This window comes from Anoplopoma fimbria, chromosome 7 (genome assembly GCF_027596085.1).
Source record: "Anoplopoma fimbria isolate UVic2021 breed Golden Eagle Sablefish chromosome 7, Afim_UVic_2022, whole genome shotgun sequence".
Classification (NCBI taxonomy): Eukaryota; Metazoa; Chordata; class Actinopteri; order Perciformes; family Anoplopomatidae; genus Anoplopoma; species Anoplopoma fimbria.
In genome coordinates, this window is record NC_072455.1 from 6,673,514 (window position 1) to 6,689,694 (window position 16,181).

Here is a 16,181-nt window from a genome sequence, read left to right on the forward strand (position 1 = left end):
ACATACCTCATATATATTATGTATATGTTTTCATGTTTGTAGGCTTTTAGTGCCACATATGATTTAAATTGATTGTTTATTTGTCGATGGTTTTGATTTGTGGATGTCATGTGATTGGGGCAATCGGATTGGTCTACCAATTTTACGAACCCCAAATGTTATTTAAATGCATGCATCCTCACTTCCATGTAAAATAACCTGATGAAGGTCTATGCACCGAAACGTCGTGACTAAAATACATTTATATGCAAGTGAAGAAGCCAGTGTGCGGGAGTTTTTGTTCTATATTGTCTACTTAAGGTATTCTCCTACGCACCTGTCGTCCTACTGGAGTGCAAAAGTTTTGCTCTTTTTATTGAAAACTTTCCTCAAAATTCTGAGATGGTAATCTCGCTAATAATAATAATAATAATAATAAAAAAAAGAAATAAAGGCTAATGTTTGTTAAACTCAAGTGAACGCAGCTGCCGTAGGATAGTGCTCAGCTGGCCAGATAACTTCCAGGCGACCACGTGCAACTGTTGGTCACGTGGAATTGATGTTGTCACGGCAACAGTAAACTGGTAAGAGCGCACTGAGCATCTTTGCAGTTTTTATCGTCCACACTTCGGAAGTGACACAGAAAGATGTCGGACGTAGGTTCTGATGAGTTTGATGATGAACGCAGTAAAATCGGGGTGAGAGAAAACAATGAATGCCATTTTCGGTTTGTTCTACTGACGTGAACTGGCTGAAGCTAGTGTTCATCTGTGTCTTTGGTCTTTGGCTACACGTTGTCTGGTTTGTTTCACTGGCAGGAATATGAAGGGGACAGGAATGAAGCAGGAGAGAGGCACGGAGTCGGTAAAGCTGTTCTGCCCAACGGAGACAAATATCAGGGTCGGTACGAGAACGGCGTAAGAAACGGAAAGGTATGATAGATAATACTAGACGTGTCTTTGTGGAGTCCACATTAATTCCACCAGTTTAAGTTAAGCCCATAGGCCTCAGTGAACACATAGACCACCGTGTGTGGGTACACATAAGTTAAGCCCATAGGCCTCAGTGAACACATAGACCACCGTGTGTGGGTACACATTCAAACACAGCTGTTCTTCTTTCACAAATATGAATGATAGTCAAAAATACCATTAAAATGCACAATTGTATGTAAAATAGCATCAAAAATTTTTTTGTACTGTTGTACTGAATATCAGCACGTAGGTACGAGGCCGCATTACATAGCAGGTAGGTTTGTACTGGCTACTACGCCCTCAACATTCACACAAATGAGTCCATGTATGGTTAAAGAACGTATGAACAAACATTTCAATAGTCCACCACTTGAAAATGAGACATTTTAGCCTTCAGATGTGGTGAGAGTACATTGACCTAATTGTACTTATGCAAAGTCTACACTTGCATCTAATTAAGCTACTTTATGTCCCTTTTTGTTTGGTCTATAGGTACATATTCAGTATATGAGGGAAACACACTTTCTATTATTTCCATAAATGTTTACATTATGTTACATGGAAAAGAATAGTCTCTCTGATGACTATATTTTTCTTATCTTATCTTTGACTGTTGTCTAATAGGGGACATATCGCTTCAAGAATGGGGCAAGATATGTGGGAGACTATTGCCAGAACAAGAAACATGGACAGGGCAGCTTCTACTATCCAGATGGCTCTCAATATGAAGGTACAATACAGCTAGAGCATATGAGCTGAGATAGTTGCAATCCTCTTCATTTCAGTAGAGTGTGTGCAGGGCTTCTCTTAACATTTCTGTTAACAGTCCTGTGAAGGTTTTAAACTTTTAACAGCTGACATGGGTCCAGCTGAAGCCCTGACACAGAGCTTCAGAAACAATCTCTTGCTGTTGTCCGTCAGGGTCGTGGGTTGAGGACCTGAGACAGGGTCACGGTGTCTACACTTACCCCAACGGAGACACGTATAATGGAGAGTGGATGCATCATATGAGGTATAACTACAGTTTTTAAATCACAGGTGTCGCTGAGAGGTTTGTCGTTTTCATTTCAGAGAGCACACATTCGCCTGCCTTCTTGATTCAAAGCCTGCTTGATTTATTTTACCTAGAGTCAATGATACAGAGAAATGCATGAGAACATTATTTATCTTGGGAAATCACTGCTATAGAAATATGTTTTAAGTGTGGATTTGTTGATTTGCAGGTCAAACATCACATATGATGATGACATTGTTCAGATATCCCGGTTGCATATGTTGTTTCAACAGCATTAAAAAAAACTATATTTAAATATACAGCAGGATCTTTTTAAAATGAAAAGCAGTCACTGAAAAGCTGTTAAAATAACTGTTGTATGCATGTGTCAAAAAACTTTGTTTCAACATCTTATAACCTTCACATCACCATAACCATTGGAATGAGGTACAGAGAATATGAGCTTTAAACTGCTGACATCCTTGGCTTATGTGGTTACCAGGCATGGACAGGGCATTTACCACTACAGTGAAACTGGCTCAACGTACAAGGGCTCATGGGTGAATGGCAAGATGGAGACAGCTGGAGAGTACATCTACTCAAACCACAGATACATCGGCAACTTTGTCAACAACAATGTACGTTCTCCTTTGATTACTCATTCACTAAATGCTTGGCTATGGATTGATGAAGATGGTGAACATCTTCCACTGTAGCCGGAATAGGTGCAGGGGACAATAATAGTCTAGATAGTTTGGTTCATTTATGGTAGGCAAGATCATTCTCTGTCAGCGAAGTAATGGCGCAGATGTTTTAATATAATATACAAGAAGTATCATATCATGTCAGCTTTCAGTTAAATATTCGGTTGTAAAATCTACATCAATTTGTCAGTCTCTCTAAACTCAGTTCCTCTACATTCCATCTGTGGGTTTCCAGTATCAGAAAAAAAGTCATAATGATTGCTTATAGAAAATTACAGTTTATTACAACTTGGGATTTACTTTTGTAACTCCGGCCATAAGTGTGATCAATGATAACATTGTGATTAAGATTTCAGAATGCCGGAACATTGCTAAAAATAGATCCAATCTAACAGGAAACATGAGCAGTCTGATGATCAGACCGGTTAAAACCCTCAGATGGGAAACACTGTCTAATTATTACCCGTCTATCACAGTTTACAGACAATAATTATTAGAAACATTACAGCTGCACTCACTTTCCATATAACCTCCAAATTAAGAGAAAGCTTCTCTGGTTAGGCTGTTGTCTTGTTTACAAGCTGCCGACTGCTGGTGTTCCCTGGCCATCCCAGATCTCAGCCATTACTTTGGTGAGAACAATGTTATTATAACCGATGGTGGATGGAGCTACACAAATAAAATCCAAGTTGTAAAAAAAAACACCCCATAGTTTTACTTTAAATGAGAACTTTTTTTGTATCATTTTGATCTGTAACATTGTCAGAGAAGATTCTTTTTTTTTTTTTTTTTTAATCATTCTTATTTTGCAGCCACACGGCCAGGGGAAGTACGTGTTTGACATTGGGTGTGAGCAGCACGGTGAATACCATCAAGCAGAGCAGGTAATTCAACAACACATCTCAATAACCTGATTCCTGGTACTTTGTCAGGGCGCACGGAATGAATACATGTCATGATATGACACCCAGTGCACTGAGACACAACATAACCATGACAACTCTCTTAACTGAAACTCCAGCCAGCGACTGATGAGGAGAACGGTAAACGTATAAAAACACATAAGTCTCCTTACCCAGGCTCCAGAGAGGGTTATCTCCACTTGGGGACCTCAAGAGGAGCAGAGGAGGTGCAGCCCCTGCCTTTATTCACAACCTTTTGTCAGTAGCATGGGTCACTCAGCCACATCAGTGTCTTGAACGATGAGGATGACGAGAATTCTGTTTCATGCACAAGAATGTATTGCTGTTGCTGATTATACTAGAAGTACTCTTCTTTTCTGTGGCAAACTTGCCTGTTCTAAGTGCATGTTTGATTTGATACGCATGATTTGATCTGTCATGTTGAGTGACTATATAAAACTTCAGGATGCATGTTAGGAACTATAGATATGTTGGAGATGCGGTGTGTGACATCTTAAGTGAGCCTGGAGTTTTTGCAGATGTTTTCATGCTTGCCTTGTAACAAATACAGAACACAGTGAAAACATCTAGATGAAATTATACTTGCATTTTGCCTGAAATACGAACCAAAATGTGTCACAGTAATACATTTCCGAGCACTTCCTCTCCGTACACAAAATAAATCATGCACTACATTCTTTGCAGGACCAAGCTGAGGGTGAGTGGGGCGCGTTGGCCTCCACCCCCGCCTTTAAGTGGATTCCCCAGTGTTTCACGGGGCTGAAGCTGTTGACTCCAGGCAAAGACACTTCAGGTGAACTTTATCAAAACTATTGATACAAATACAACAGACCTGCAGTAAATATACCTTAGTCTTTGTTTTTTGTTGTTGTTTCTGGGGCATACATTCATCTCTGTGACTGTTTTTGTGCCTGTAGTTTGAATCGTTGCCATTATTTGCTTCTGAGAGAACCAGACAGGTTATAAACAATTCTGAAAGTGAGATGTGTAAAAAGATAAGGGATCAAAATCTGCACTTTGTTAGTGAGTTTGTCTGTTTTCTTTGGTCAGGTGGGGAAAAGGAAACCGCCTCAGCAGAGGAGGGAGCAGAGAACTGACCTGTGTGATCAATCCACAATCCTGCATCTTTCAACCTGTGTGTACAAAGCAAAACAACATAAATATACTTATAGAAACGTGAATAAATCTGTTAAGCTTGTGTTTTCTCATGAAGATGTATGGTTGAGGCAATGGAAACTTCCCATTGCCTACTGTAAAAAAGAAGCACTGTGTACTTTTCGTGCAGTGCCATTCTGCAGCAATTTACAGAACAAGAAATATGAATAACCCCCCCATTACAAGTTTAACCTTAGTACAGTTGCTGCAGGGCCATTCAAAGCCTTTTCAGCAGCTCTAGACCGTACTCTTTGGCTCATGGACCAAACATTTGCCCATGACAGTGGCCAGGAAAACCTCCCCTTTAACAGAAAGAAACCTGGACTAGTACCAGGCTCTGAGTAGGCAGTGAGTATCCTCAATATGCCTCAGACTGCTTATATGCCAAGAACTGCAAAACTATTTACTCTATTTCTCATTCTTCCTTCCGTTCAATGCAGTCCAAACAGTGCTACATTCTGAAACGTGTGAGTGAAAGAGCATAGGAATTTCATGAATCAAATATTCCTCTCAGAGGTGGACTCCTGAGTGCTTCCAGAATACTTATACTATATGCTTTATGATTAGGTTCTGACAAAGGAATGGTATCAAATTGAGCCAACTGAAATGAAATATGTGCTACAAATACCATGTAGGTGTGCTCAGAAAAATGTAGGGGAGGATTTTAAGGTTTGGTAGAGCTGCTAAGAAATCCATTATTCATTATTTCAGCAAACGAGAAGACACCTTCGAACCTGCAGAGGTAATGTGATGGTTGTGACATTCATTTCTCGGCATGTACTGGTACCTCGGGACAGGCAGAACTCACCAACGCGTGCAAATACATTTAGTCTTGCGTAGTCAGACCCGTCTCCACAGCTGTATTAGTGCAAAAGACGACTTTTCCTACCAGTAAATGGGGGGGGGAAACCACTTAATTGGATAAGCAACTTACGTTTGAATAAATGGAAGGCCATTTTTGCTTTACCATAGCCACTTGTTCTCAAAATCCGGTCTTTTCTAACAGCATTATTTTGAAGGATACAGCCGGAAGTCAGCGTTGATTGTCCTGCTACTCGTCGCTTGCTTAACAGACTTAACAGGTGAATGTCGGATACATGAAACTCGGCACTACGACAAACCAAACAGCCTGGCTGGATTTCATCATGTGCGGAAGTTGAGAGAGTACCGGGCCTGGTTAGTGTCTCCTGTATACTCAACTTTCACGTCACACGCAGCAGACGTTCAACGACATCGGTTATTGAGATATTTGAGAATGGACGACCATCCTCGTGAAACGCCGCTGTTTACATTCGGCGTGATAGCTGACATTCAGTACGCAGACATCGACGACGGGTACAATTACAGCTGTACGAGGAGGCGTTACTACCGGAGCAGCCTCCAGCTGCTGAGAAATGCCCAGAAAAGTTGGTCAGAGTCGGCTGTCCAACCAGAGTTCATCCTCCAGCTGGGAGACATTATAGACGGCTTTAACAAGGGCCACGACGCCTCCGACCGCGCGCTGGACACCGTGCTGAGAGAGTTCAGCTCCAGTCCCGTGGAGGTCCACCATGTGTGGGGTAACCACGAGTTTTACAACTTCAGCAGGAGCGCGCTGCTGTGTTCAAAGCTCAACAGCACACTCCACACGGAGAGATGCCTGAGCGAAGCCCCGTCTGCCAACGAACTGTACGCCTACCAGTTCAGCCCGTTCCCCGGATTTACGTTTGTTGTGCTGGACGCCTACGATGTTAGCCTGCTAGGCAGAGAGAAGTCCAGTGAACAGTACAGCGATGCTATGGGTGTGATCAGACGGTACAACAACAACGAGGATCTCAACTGTCCCCCAGGTACGCCGGGCTGCTCATAGTCACTCCTGTGGTGTGTATTATGTTAGTACGTAATACAATACAATTACATGAATAAAGTGCGGAAGTTGGCATCGTTAGCAAAAACAACATTGTTGCTTTGTGAAAACGTTTTCCTTTTACAAGAGAATAAGAACATAAGAAGTTGCTCTATTTATTTCAAATCAGGGTTTTGCTGGTTTGTCTGGTATAACCAGTAGCTTAATGTCAAGTCATGTTCGCAAACTTAAGATGGATATTGTCAGTGTAGACCATTGGAGACGATAAACTGATGAACATTTAATGTCAAGTTTTCGCAAACTTAAGATGGATATTGTCAGTGTAGACCATTGGAGACGATAAACTGATGAACATTCATTTTTTCGCACAATGCCTTGCAGAGTAGCTTACTTGTGTCCCCCAGAAAATGAATGGGGTCGCGCCCATAGCTTCTCATATAAAGGGCCATATGCATTTCCCTTTAGTTGTGAACCACTAAAGCGAATGTGGGGCCGTCCCTCAACCAGAAGACATGCAACCCCAAATTGCTCCTGAAGGTTGTGCCCAGGGGCGCCGAAAAGGGGGGGTAAAGGAGACGGATTCTAGGGGCCCATGATGGAGGGGGGCCCAGAGAGGCCCCTAATGATGAAATTTGTTTTTGCTGAGATTTTTTTCTCTCCACTGATTATAATTGCTATTTTTTCATGGAAGAGTTTATTTCCAATTTAAGAATCAGTGGTGCAGCAAATAAATGACTCAAAATGAATTCCATTGTATTCAGAGTGCTCAGTTCTTCCCCTACTGTACATGTCAACTGTCATGCTGTTCTTCTTTCACAAATATGGTAATGATAGTCAAAAATACCATTAAAATGCATAATTGTATGTAAAATAGCATCAAAAAATTTTGCCGCTGTGTTGGGGGCCCTGTAAAGATTCTTTTCATGGGGCCCAAAATCCCTAGCGGCGCCCCTGGTTGTGCCACTGCCATCAGTGTATTCAATATTTAGAGACAACCAATTACAAACATAGTCTTTCACTGTCAGCCCCTGAGCAGCTCTACTGGACGGTTTATGTGAAGTGCCTTGCTCATGGGCACCCTGTCATTGACAGTAGTGGCATAGAGGAGACACCATTACTAAAAATGGCTTTGACCAGCATGTTTTATTAGACTTGAGCCATTTCACAGACCCTAGAGTGACAGTGAAGAACAAGTAGTTCAAGATGTTCATATCTCGTGTTCTTGTTTCAGTGTTTAATGGCCCGCTGCAGAGGTTCACAATGTTCAATGGTGCGTTCAGTAAGGACCAGCTGGACTGGCTAGATTCGGTTCTGTCCTCGGCCGATGACAAAAGGGAAAGAGTCACAATAGTCAGTAAGTAAAACATTATTTTTGATACTTTCATTGGACTGTTGATGTAGTGTGAAGAGAGCCCAGGTCAGCCCAGTGAGAGGTATCTTTACTAATCAAATCACCTGATGCTTTGTGAAACAGACCTGTATTGAGCCTATGTAAGTCCACTCAGAGGGACCAAACTCCCCCCTGGGACTGACAAAGAATACATATTTTGGGTGCTGATAGATTCCACGTCCCATTTCCCTCCCTGGAGGATTAGTTTAGCCCAGCCCACCCCTTTAGTTGAGCTGTTAGAGTCCTGACCAGGCCCTCTCTCTGGTCAGAGACCTCTACATTCTATCTCCACTGTGCAGTGAACAAAACTCAAGCATTCTCAGAGCAAAGAATATATTTAGAATTTATGAATGATTCTCTGTCAAAATTAGCAGAGGGAAGGGTGTAGAAACAGCTGTTTGCTGTCTCTCTCTCTTTCTGTATTTTCTCTCACTCTGTCTGTCTCGCTCTTACGGTCGGTCAGTCTTTCTCTTTCTGTATTTCCCCCTCTCGCTTTATTTTTATCTCTTAATATTTGTCTGTCTGTCTGTCTGTCTGTCTCTTTTGTATTTGTATCTCTGTCTGTCTCTCTCTGTCTGTTTCATAGTCTGTTTGCTGTCAATATTTTTCATGTGATTAAAAAATGGTTGGCCTTTGGTTACCAATTTCTCAAAATGGTTACCAATGGCAACCTGGCTGGTGTTCCTGTCGAGCCCTGGCTGAGGTGACTCCGACCTCCTCTTTATCTCCTTTCAGCTCTGTTTGGATTTGCGCCTTACCATCAAATGCTTTACATTTCTTGCATTGTGTACATTTGGGTTTTTTTCTATTTTGTTTACATATACAAACTGAGAGTTCAGCAACTTATTGATATTTTTTAATGTTAATTTGCACTCTATATATTTATATTACATATCAAGTCTTGGCTATCCAAGTGTCCCAGTGAGCCATGATGGTGAGACAGAGAGCCAGCATGCACAATAGGCCTTTTTCACAGAAGACATTTTAATATAAAGCACTGTCAGTACCCGATCCGCTCCAGCTGCCTGATCCGTTCTGCCCATGTGCGTACTTATTCCTGCCCGATTTCTACCCACGCATGTGTGAACAATTGAAGGATTGCTTCTTCTGAGTTGTTTTACGGCCATCGGCATCCCTAAATCCTGACATGGATCACCGCGATCTCCTGAACTAAAATGTAAATGCCAATTTACACATATATGTGTGTATATATGTGTAAATTGGCATTTACATTTTAGTATATATATGTATATGTATATGTATATGTGTATGTATGTATATATATATGTGTGTATGTATATACAGTGGGGCAAAAAAGTATTTAGTCAGCCATCAATTGTGCAAGTTCTCCCACTTAAAAAGATGAGAGAGGCCTGTAATTTTCATCATAGGTACACTTCAACTATGAGAAACAGAATGGGGGGAAAGAATCCAGGAAATCACATTGTAGGATTTTTAATGAATTAATTGGTAAATTCCTCGGTAAAATAAGTATTTGGTCACCTACAAACAAGCAAGATTTCTGGCTCTCATAGACCTGTAACTTCTTCTTTAAGAGGCTCCTCTGTCCTCCACTCGTTACCTGTATTAATGGCACCTGTTTGAACTTGTTATCAGTATAAAAGACACCTGTCCACAACCTCAAACAGTCACACTCCAAACTCCACTATGGCCAAGACCAAAGAGCTGTCAAAGGACACCAGAAACAAAATTGTAGACCTGCACCAGGCTGGGAAGACTGAATCTGCAATAGGTAAGCAGCTTGGTGTGAAGAAATCAACGGTGGGAGCAATTATTAGAAAATGGAAGACATACAAGACCACTGATAATCTCCCCCGATCTGGGGCTCCACGCAAGATCTCACCCCGTGGGGCCAAAATGATCACAAGAACGGTGAACAAAAATCCCAGAACCACACAGGGGACCTAGTGAATGACCTGAGAGCTGGGACCAAAGTAACAAAGGCTACCATCAGTAACACACTACGCCGCCAGGGACTCAAATCCTGCAGTGCCAGACGTGTCCCCCTGCTTAAGCCAGTACATGTCCAGGCCCGTCTGAAGTTTGCTAGAGAGCATTTGGATGATCCAGAAGAGGATTGGGAGAATGTCATATGGTCAGATGAAACCAAAATAGAACTTTTTGGTAAAAACTCAACTCGTCGTGTTTGGAGGAGAAAGAATGCCGAGTTGCATCCAAAGATCACCATACCTACTGTGAAGCATGGGGATGGAAACATCATGCTTTGGGGCTGTTTTTCTGCAAGGGGACCAGGACGACTGATCCGTGTAAAGGAAAGAATGAATGGGGCCATGTATCGTGAGATTTTGAGTGAAAACCTCCTTCCATCAGCAAGGGCATTGAAGATGAAACATGGCTGGGTCTTTCAGCATGACAATGATCCCAAACACACCGCCCGGGCAACGAAGGAGTGGCTTCGTAAGAAGCATTTCAAGGTCCTGGAGTGGCCTAGCCAGTCTCCAGATCTCAACCCCATAGAAAATCTGTGGAGGGAGTTGAAAGTCCGTGTTGCCCAGCGACAGCCCCAAAACATCACTGCTCTAGAGGAGATCTGCATGGAGGAATGGGCCAAAATACCAGCAACAGTGTGTGAAAAGCTTGTGAAGACTTACAGAAAACGTTTGACCTCTGTCATTGCCAACAAAGGGTATATAACAAAGTATTGAGATGAACTTTTGTTATTGACCAAATACTTATTTTCCTCCATAATTTGCAAATATATTCTTTAAAAATCAGACAATGTGATTTTCAGGAATTTTTTTTTTGTCTCATTTTGTCTCTCATAGTTTAGGTATACCTATGATGAAAATTACAGGCCTCTCTCATCTTTTTAAGTGGGAGAACTTGCACAATTGGTTGGCTGACTAAATACTTTTTTGCCCCACTGTATGTGTGTATATATATATATATATGTGTGTATGTATATATGTGGCATATGAGGTATTGTCCCGTAACCACAAGGTTGGTGGTTCAAACCCAAAAATATGTTGCATAACATCTACCGGCAACATGCCGAGGTGTCCTTGATGCAAGACACCTAACCCCTGGGCTATCCTGGAGCGCTTCATTGCAGCCCACCCTGCTGCTCCCCTTGTATGGATGGGTTAAATGCAGAGAAATAATTTCCCATTGTGGGACTAATAAAGGATTGATTATTATTATTATTATTATTATTATTATTATTATTATTATATGTATATATTCTACAAACTATATGACCAGGCCTATCTGCTGCAGTGGAAAAGGGTCTGGCCTTGGATTTTCGATATATATATAGTCTCTTCAAATATTCTTTGTACTTGATATATATATGGATATATGATAATCAACGTATGAATATGTTGTCAGAGGTCAAGTATATATATACACACCCACTAATTGATTGATCATATTGATATGTGTAATCTAGTTGGGTGCATCATATGACAAGGCGACAAGACTTTTGTCTTTGCATATATATATTTTGTATATATATAAATTAGTTTGTATATATATACACATATATATGTATATATATATGTATATGTATATGTATGTATATATATATATATATATATATATATATATATATATATATACACAGTGGGTACGGAAAGTATTCAGACCCCTTTAAATTTTTCACTCTTTGTTTCATTGCAGCCATTTGCTAAAATCAAAAAAGTTCATTTTTTTTCGCATTAATGTACACTCAGCAACCCATCTTGACAGAAAAAAACAGAAATGTAGAAATTTTTGCAAATTTATTAAAAAAGAAAAACTGAAATATCACATGGTCATAAGTATTCAGACCCTTTGCTCAGTATTGAGTAGAAGCACCCTTTTGAGCTAGTACAGCCATGAGTCTTCTTGGGAATGATGCAACAAGTTTCTCACACCTGGATTTGGGGATCCTCTGCCATTCTTCCTTGCAGATCCTCTCCAGTTCTGTCAGGTTGGATGGTGAACGTTGGTGGACAGCCATTTTCAGGTCTCTCCAGAGATGCTCAATTGGGTTTAGGTCAGGGCTCTGGCTGGGCCAGTCAAGAATGGTCACAGACTTGTTCCGAAGCCACTCCTTTGTTATTTTAGCTGTGTGCTTCGGGTCATTGTCTTGTTGGAAGGTGAACCTTCGGCCCAGTCTGAGGTCCTGAGCACTCTGGAGGAGGTTTTCTTCCAGGATATCTCTGTACTTGGCCGCATTCATCTTTCCTTCAATTGCAACCAGTCGTCCTGTCCCTGCAGCTGAAAAACACCCCCATAGCATGATGCTGCCACCACCATGTTTCACTGTTGGGATTGTATTGGGCAGGTGATGAGCAGTGCCTGGTTTTCTCCACACATACCGCTTAGAATTAACGCCAAAAAGTTCAATCTTGGTCTCATCAGACCAGAGAATCTTATTTCTCATAGTTTGGGAGTCCTCCATGTGTTTTTTGGCAAACTCTATGCGGGCTTTCATATGTCTTGCACTGAGGAGAGGCTTCCGTCGGGCCACTCTGCCATAAAGCCCCGACTGGTGGAGGGCTGCAGTGATAGTTGACTTTGTGGAACTTTCTCCCATCTCCCTACTGCATCTCTGGAGCTCAGCCACAGTGATCTTTGGGTTCTTCTTTACCTCTCTCACCAAGGCTCTTCTCCCACGATTGCTCAGTTTGGCTGGACGGCCAGGTCTAGGAAGAGTTCTGGTCATCCCATACTTCTTCCATTTAAGGATTATGGAGGCCACTGTGCTCTTAGGAACCTTGAGTGCTGCAGAAATTCTTTTGTAACCTTGGCCAGATCTGTGCCTTGCCACAATTCTGTCTCTGAGCTCCTTGGGCAGTTCCTTCGACCTCATGATTCTCATTTGTTCTGACATGCACTGTGATGCTGTAAGGTCTTATATAGACAGGTGTGTGCCTTTCCTAATCAAGTCCAATCAGTTTAATTAAACACAGCTGGACTCCAATGAAGGAGTAGAACCATCTCAAGGAGGATCAGAAGAAATGGACAGCATGTGAGTTAAATATGAGTGTCACAGCAAAGGGTCTGAATACTTATGACCATGTGATATTTCAGTTTTTCTTTTTTAATAAATTTGCAAAAATTTCTACATTTCTGTTTTTTTCTGTCAAGATGGGTTGCTGAGTGTACATTAATGCGAAAAAAAAATGAACTTTTTCGATTTTAGCAAATGGCTGCAATGAAACAAAGAGTGAAAAATTTAAAGGGGTCTGAATACTTTCCATACCCACTGTATATATACATATGTATGTGTATATATATATATATATATATATATATATATATATATATATATATATATATATATATATATATATATATACAAATATATATATATAGCTCTCTCAAGAACTTCGCAACCTTATTGTTGCAAAACATACTGATGGCATTGGTTACAGAAGGATTTCTAAACTTCTGAATGTTCCAGTGAGCACTGTTGGGGCCATAATCCAGAAGTGGAAAGAACATCATTTCACCATAAACCGGCCACGACCAGGTGCTCCTCGCAAGATTTCTGACAGAGGAGTGAAAATAATTATCAGAAGAGTTGTCCAAGAGCCAAGGACCACTTGTGGAGAGCTTCAGAAAGACCTGGAATTAGCAGGTACAATTGTTTCAAAGAAAACAATAAGTAATGCACTCAACCGCCGTGGCCTGTATGCACGCTCACCACGCAAGACTCCATTGCTGAAGAAAAAGCATGTTGAAGCTCGTTTAAAGTTTGCTGCACAACATTTACACAAGCCTGTGAAATACTGGGAGAATATAGTCTGGTCAGATGAGACCAAAATTGAACTCTTTGGATGCCATAATACACACCATGTTTGGAGGTCAAATGGCACTGCACATCACCCCAAAAACACCATACCAACAGTGAAGTTTGGAGGTGGGAACATCATGGTGTGGGGCAGTTTTTCAGCACACGGCAATGGCAAACTTCATATAATTGAAGGAAGGATGAATGGAAAAATGTACCGAGACATTCTTGATAAAAATCTGCTGCCATTTACCAGGATGATGAAGATGAAACAAGGGTGGACATTTCAGCAAGACAATGATCCCAAACACACAGCCAAGGAAACTCTAAATTGGAGAAAGCAAATAAAGCTGCTAGAATGGCCCAGCCAATCACCTGACTTGAATCCAATAGAAAATCTATAGAAAGAACCAAAGATCAGAGTTCATAGAAGGGGCCCACGGAACCTTCAATATTTGAAGACTGTTTGTGTGGAAGAATGGGCCAAAATCACACCTGAGCAATGCATGCGACTAGTTTCTCCATACAGGAGGCGTCTTGAAGCTGTCATTACCAACAAAGGCGTATTAAATAAATTTCAGTAAGCGTGTTCAATACTTTTTCCACGACTGGATTGGGCTTTCAGGAGTTGAAAAGCCTGTAACCTGCTGGCTTTATTTCCCATTTCGTTGTATTTTCTATTAATACACCTGATAGCTCCTTCTGCCTTTTGTCAGTACCTCGTCCAACTGTGGCCTAACGTCCTTTAGCTTTTTAAGTATATATTTTTTCCTATGTTCTTTATGTTCCCTCTCTAATCCTTTTTCAAGTTCCAGTTCTTTTGTTTTGAAGCCTTTGTTTCTTTATTCTGGATCCTATAGAAATAATGTTCCCCCTCATCGTGGCCTTACCGGCGTCCCATAATGTCAAAGGAGAAACATTACCGTGAGATTTTTTTTTTTTCATCTTAAAAAATTGCAGTAGCTCCAAACGACGCAGACTCAAGTGACCTCACTAGAGGTAATGAGCTTTAGACTGTTGCTTGGACAAATGATCAACATGAAGAGGTCACTCTGTCAAACTTGAGACTGGCATTTTTCACTCTCTTTGTGTCTAGACTAAACAATTAATAAAACAATGTATAAATGCATGGAAAATGACCGTTAGTTACAGTCTATGAAATATATTGTGTATGTTTTCAGCTGTATAAGTTAAAAGACATCTCCACGTCCGATTTCCTGCCCAGGTCACCTTCCTGTCCACCCCTGCTCTACAGATGAGATCTGCCTCTCCTGGAACTTCGATGAGCTCCTAGCCATCATACAGTCCCACAGCAGTGTGGTGTGTTTCATGGCTGGACACGACCACGATGGGGGATACTACCAGGACAAAGACACGGGAGTGCACCACTTGACGTTAGCGGGGGTGATTGAGACTCCACCTGACAGCAACGCCTTCGGCACAGTCTCTGTGTACAAGGACAGGATGGTGCTGGAGGGGAACGGGAGGATCACTGACCAAGTGTTTCTGTTTCAATCCCAACCCGAATGACACAGATCATACGGCGATATTACACATGCTGTCATTAAGATTCATAAAATCCAAATATTTGTGGAATGCTCTGGATTTGGAGAGGTTTATCCTGCGCAACCATTCAGAGGATGTTTGTTACATTCATTTTAGATGCAGTGTGGAGTGTCTACTTACCTCAGCAGAGAAAATACAGTACCTCAAATACTTGATTGCACTTTATTGATTGAGTTTATATTATTTATTATTCTGACAAAGTGTGGAGTAAATATTATTGTGTTTTAATTTTTAGGTTAATTGATGGTTGCAATTGATGCCTTTATGCACGTTGCATATTGCACATACAGAAACTGATTTTCTTTTACTGTTAATTTCAGAGCACTTTACTCTACTGTGCAATGTAGATAGATTTGATCGTTGCAGTGTATTGCTAGCTATGACTTATATAAATCCCAGTTAGAAGTTAGAAGTTCTGCTCAAGATAAGCGCAAATTTGTATGATTCACAATGTAAAGCAATGTAACAAATAATAAAAATGTACCATCAGTAGTTCTGTGCCTATCTATATGTGTCTGTCACATCTCTGGGAACTTACAGGTGCATCTCAATAAATTAGAATATCATGGAAAAGTTTGTTTATTTCGATAATTCAATTCAAAAATTGAAACTCATATATTATATAGATTCATTACACACAGAGTGAAATATTTCAAGCGTTTATTTCTTTTAATTTTGATGATTATGGCTTACAGCTAATGAAAACCCAAAATTCAGTATCTCAGAAAATTAGAATATTGTGAAAAAGTTCAATATTGTAGACTCACGATGTCCCACTCTAATCAGCTAATTAACTCAAAACACCTGCAAAGGTTTCCTGAGCCTTTAAATGGTCTCTAAGGCTGGTTCAGTAGGCTACACAATCATGGGGAAGACTGCTGACTTGACA

At 40.9% G+C, this 16,181-nt stretch overlaps 2 protein-coding genes across 3 annotated transcripts; both read left to right on the forward strand.

The window, feature by feature from the left end:
* The first annotated feature begins 488 nt into the window (after nucleotides 1-488).
* Nucleotides 489-4,721, forward strand: rsph1 (radial spoke head component 1). The gene is made up of 8 exons (XM_054601804.1): nucleotides 489-677; nucleotides 798-911; nucleotides 1,578-1,683; nucleotides 1,875-1,965; nucleotides 2,450-2,585; nucleotides 3,464-3,535; nucleotides 4,259-4,367; nucleotides 4,625-4,721. Exons 1-8 carry the CDS (start codon nucleotides 627-629, stop codon nucleotides 4,669-4,671), a joined length of 726 nt encoding a protein of 241 aa, XP_054457779.1. The 5' UTR covers nucleotides 489-626; the 3' UTR covers nucleotides 4,672-4,721.
* A 1,024-nt stretch (nucleotides 4,722-5,745) lies between these two features.
* On the forward strand, nucleotides 5,746-15,788 carry adprm (ADP-ribose/CDP-alcohol diphosphatase, manganese-dependent). 2 transcript variants are annotated; one of them, XM_054601543.1, is made up of 3 exons: nucleotides 5,746-6,558; nucleotides 7,807-7,929; nucleotides 14,952-15,788. In XM_054601543.1, exons 1-3 carry the CDS (start codon nucleotides 5,985-5,987, stop codon nucleotides 15,254-15,256), a joined length of 1,002 nt encoding a protein of 333 aa, XP_054457518.1. In that variant the 5' UTR covers nucleotides 5,746-5,984; the 3' UTR covers nucleotides 15,257-15,788. The 2 variants fall into 2 exon arrangements, with proteins under 2 accessions (XP_054457518.1, XP_054457520.1); XM_054601545.1 differs by lacking the exon at nucleotides 7,807-7,929.
* Nucleotides 15,789-16,181: the final 393 nt, after the last annotated feature.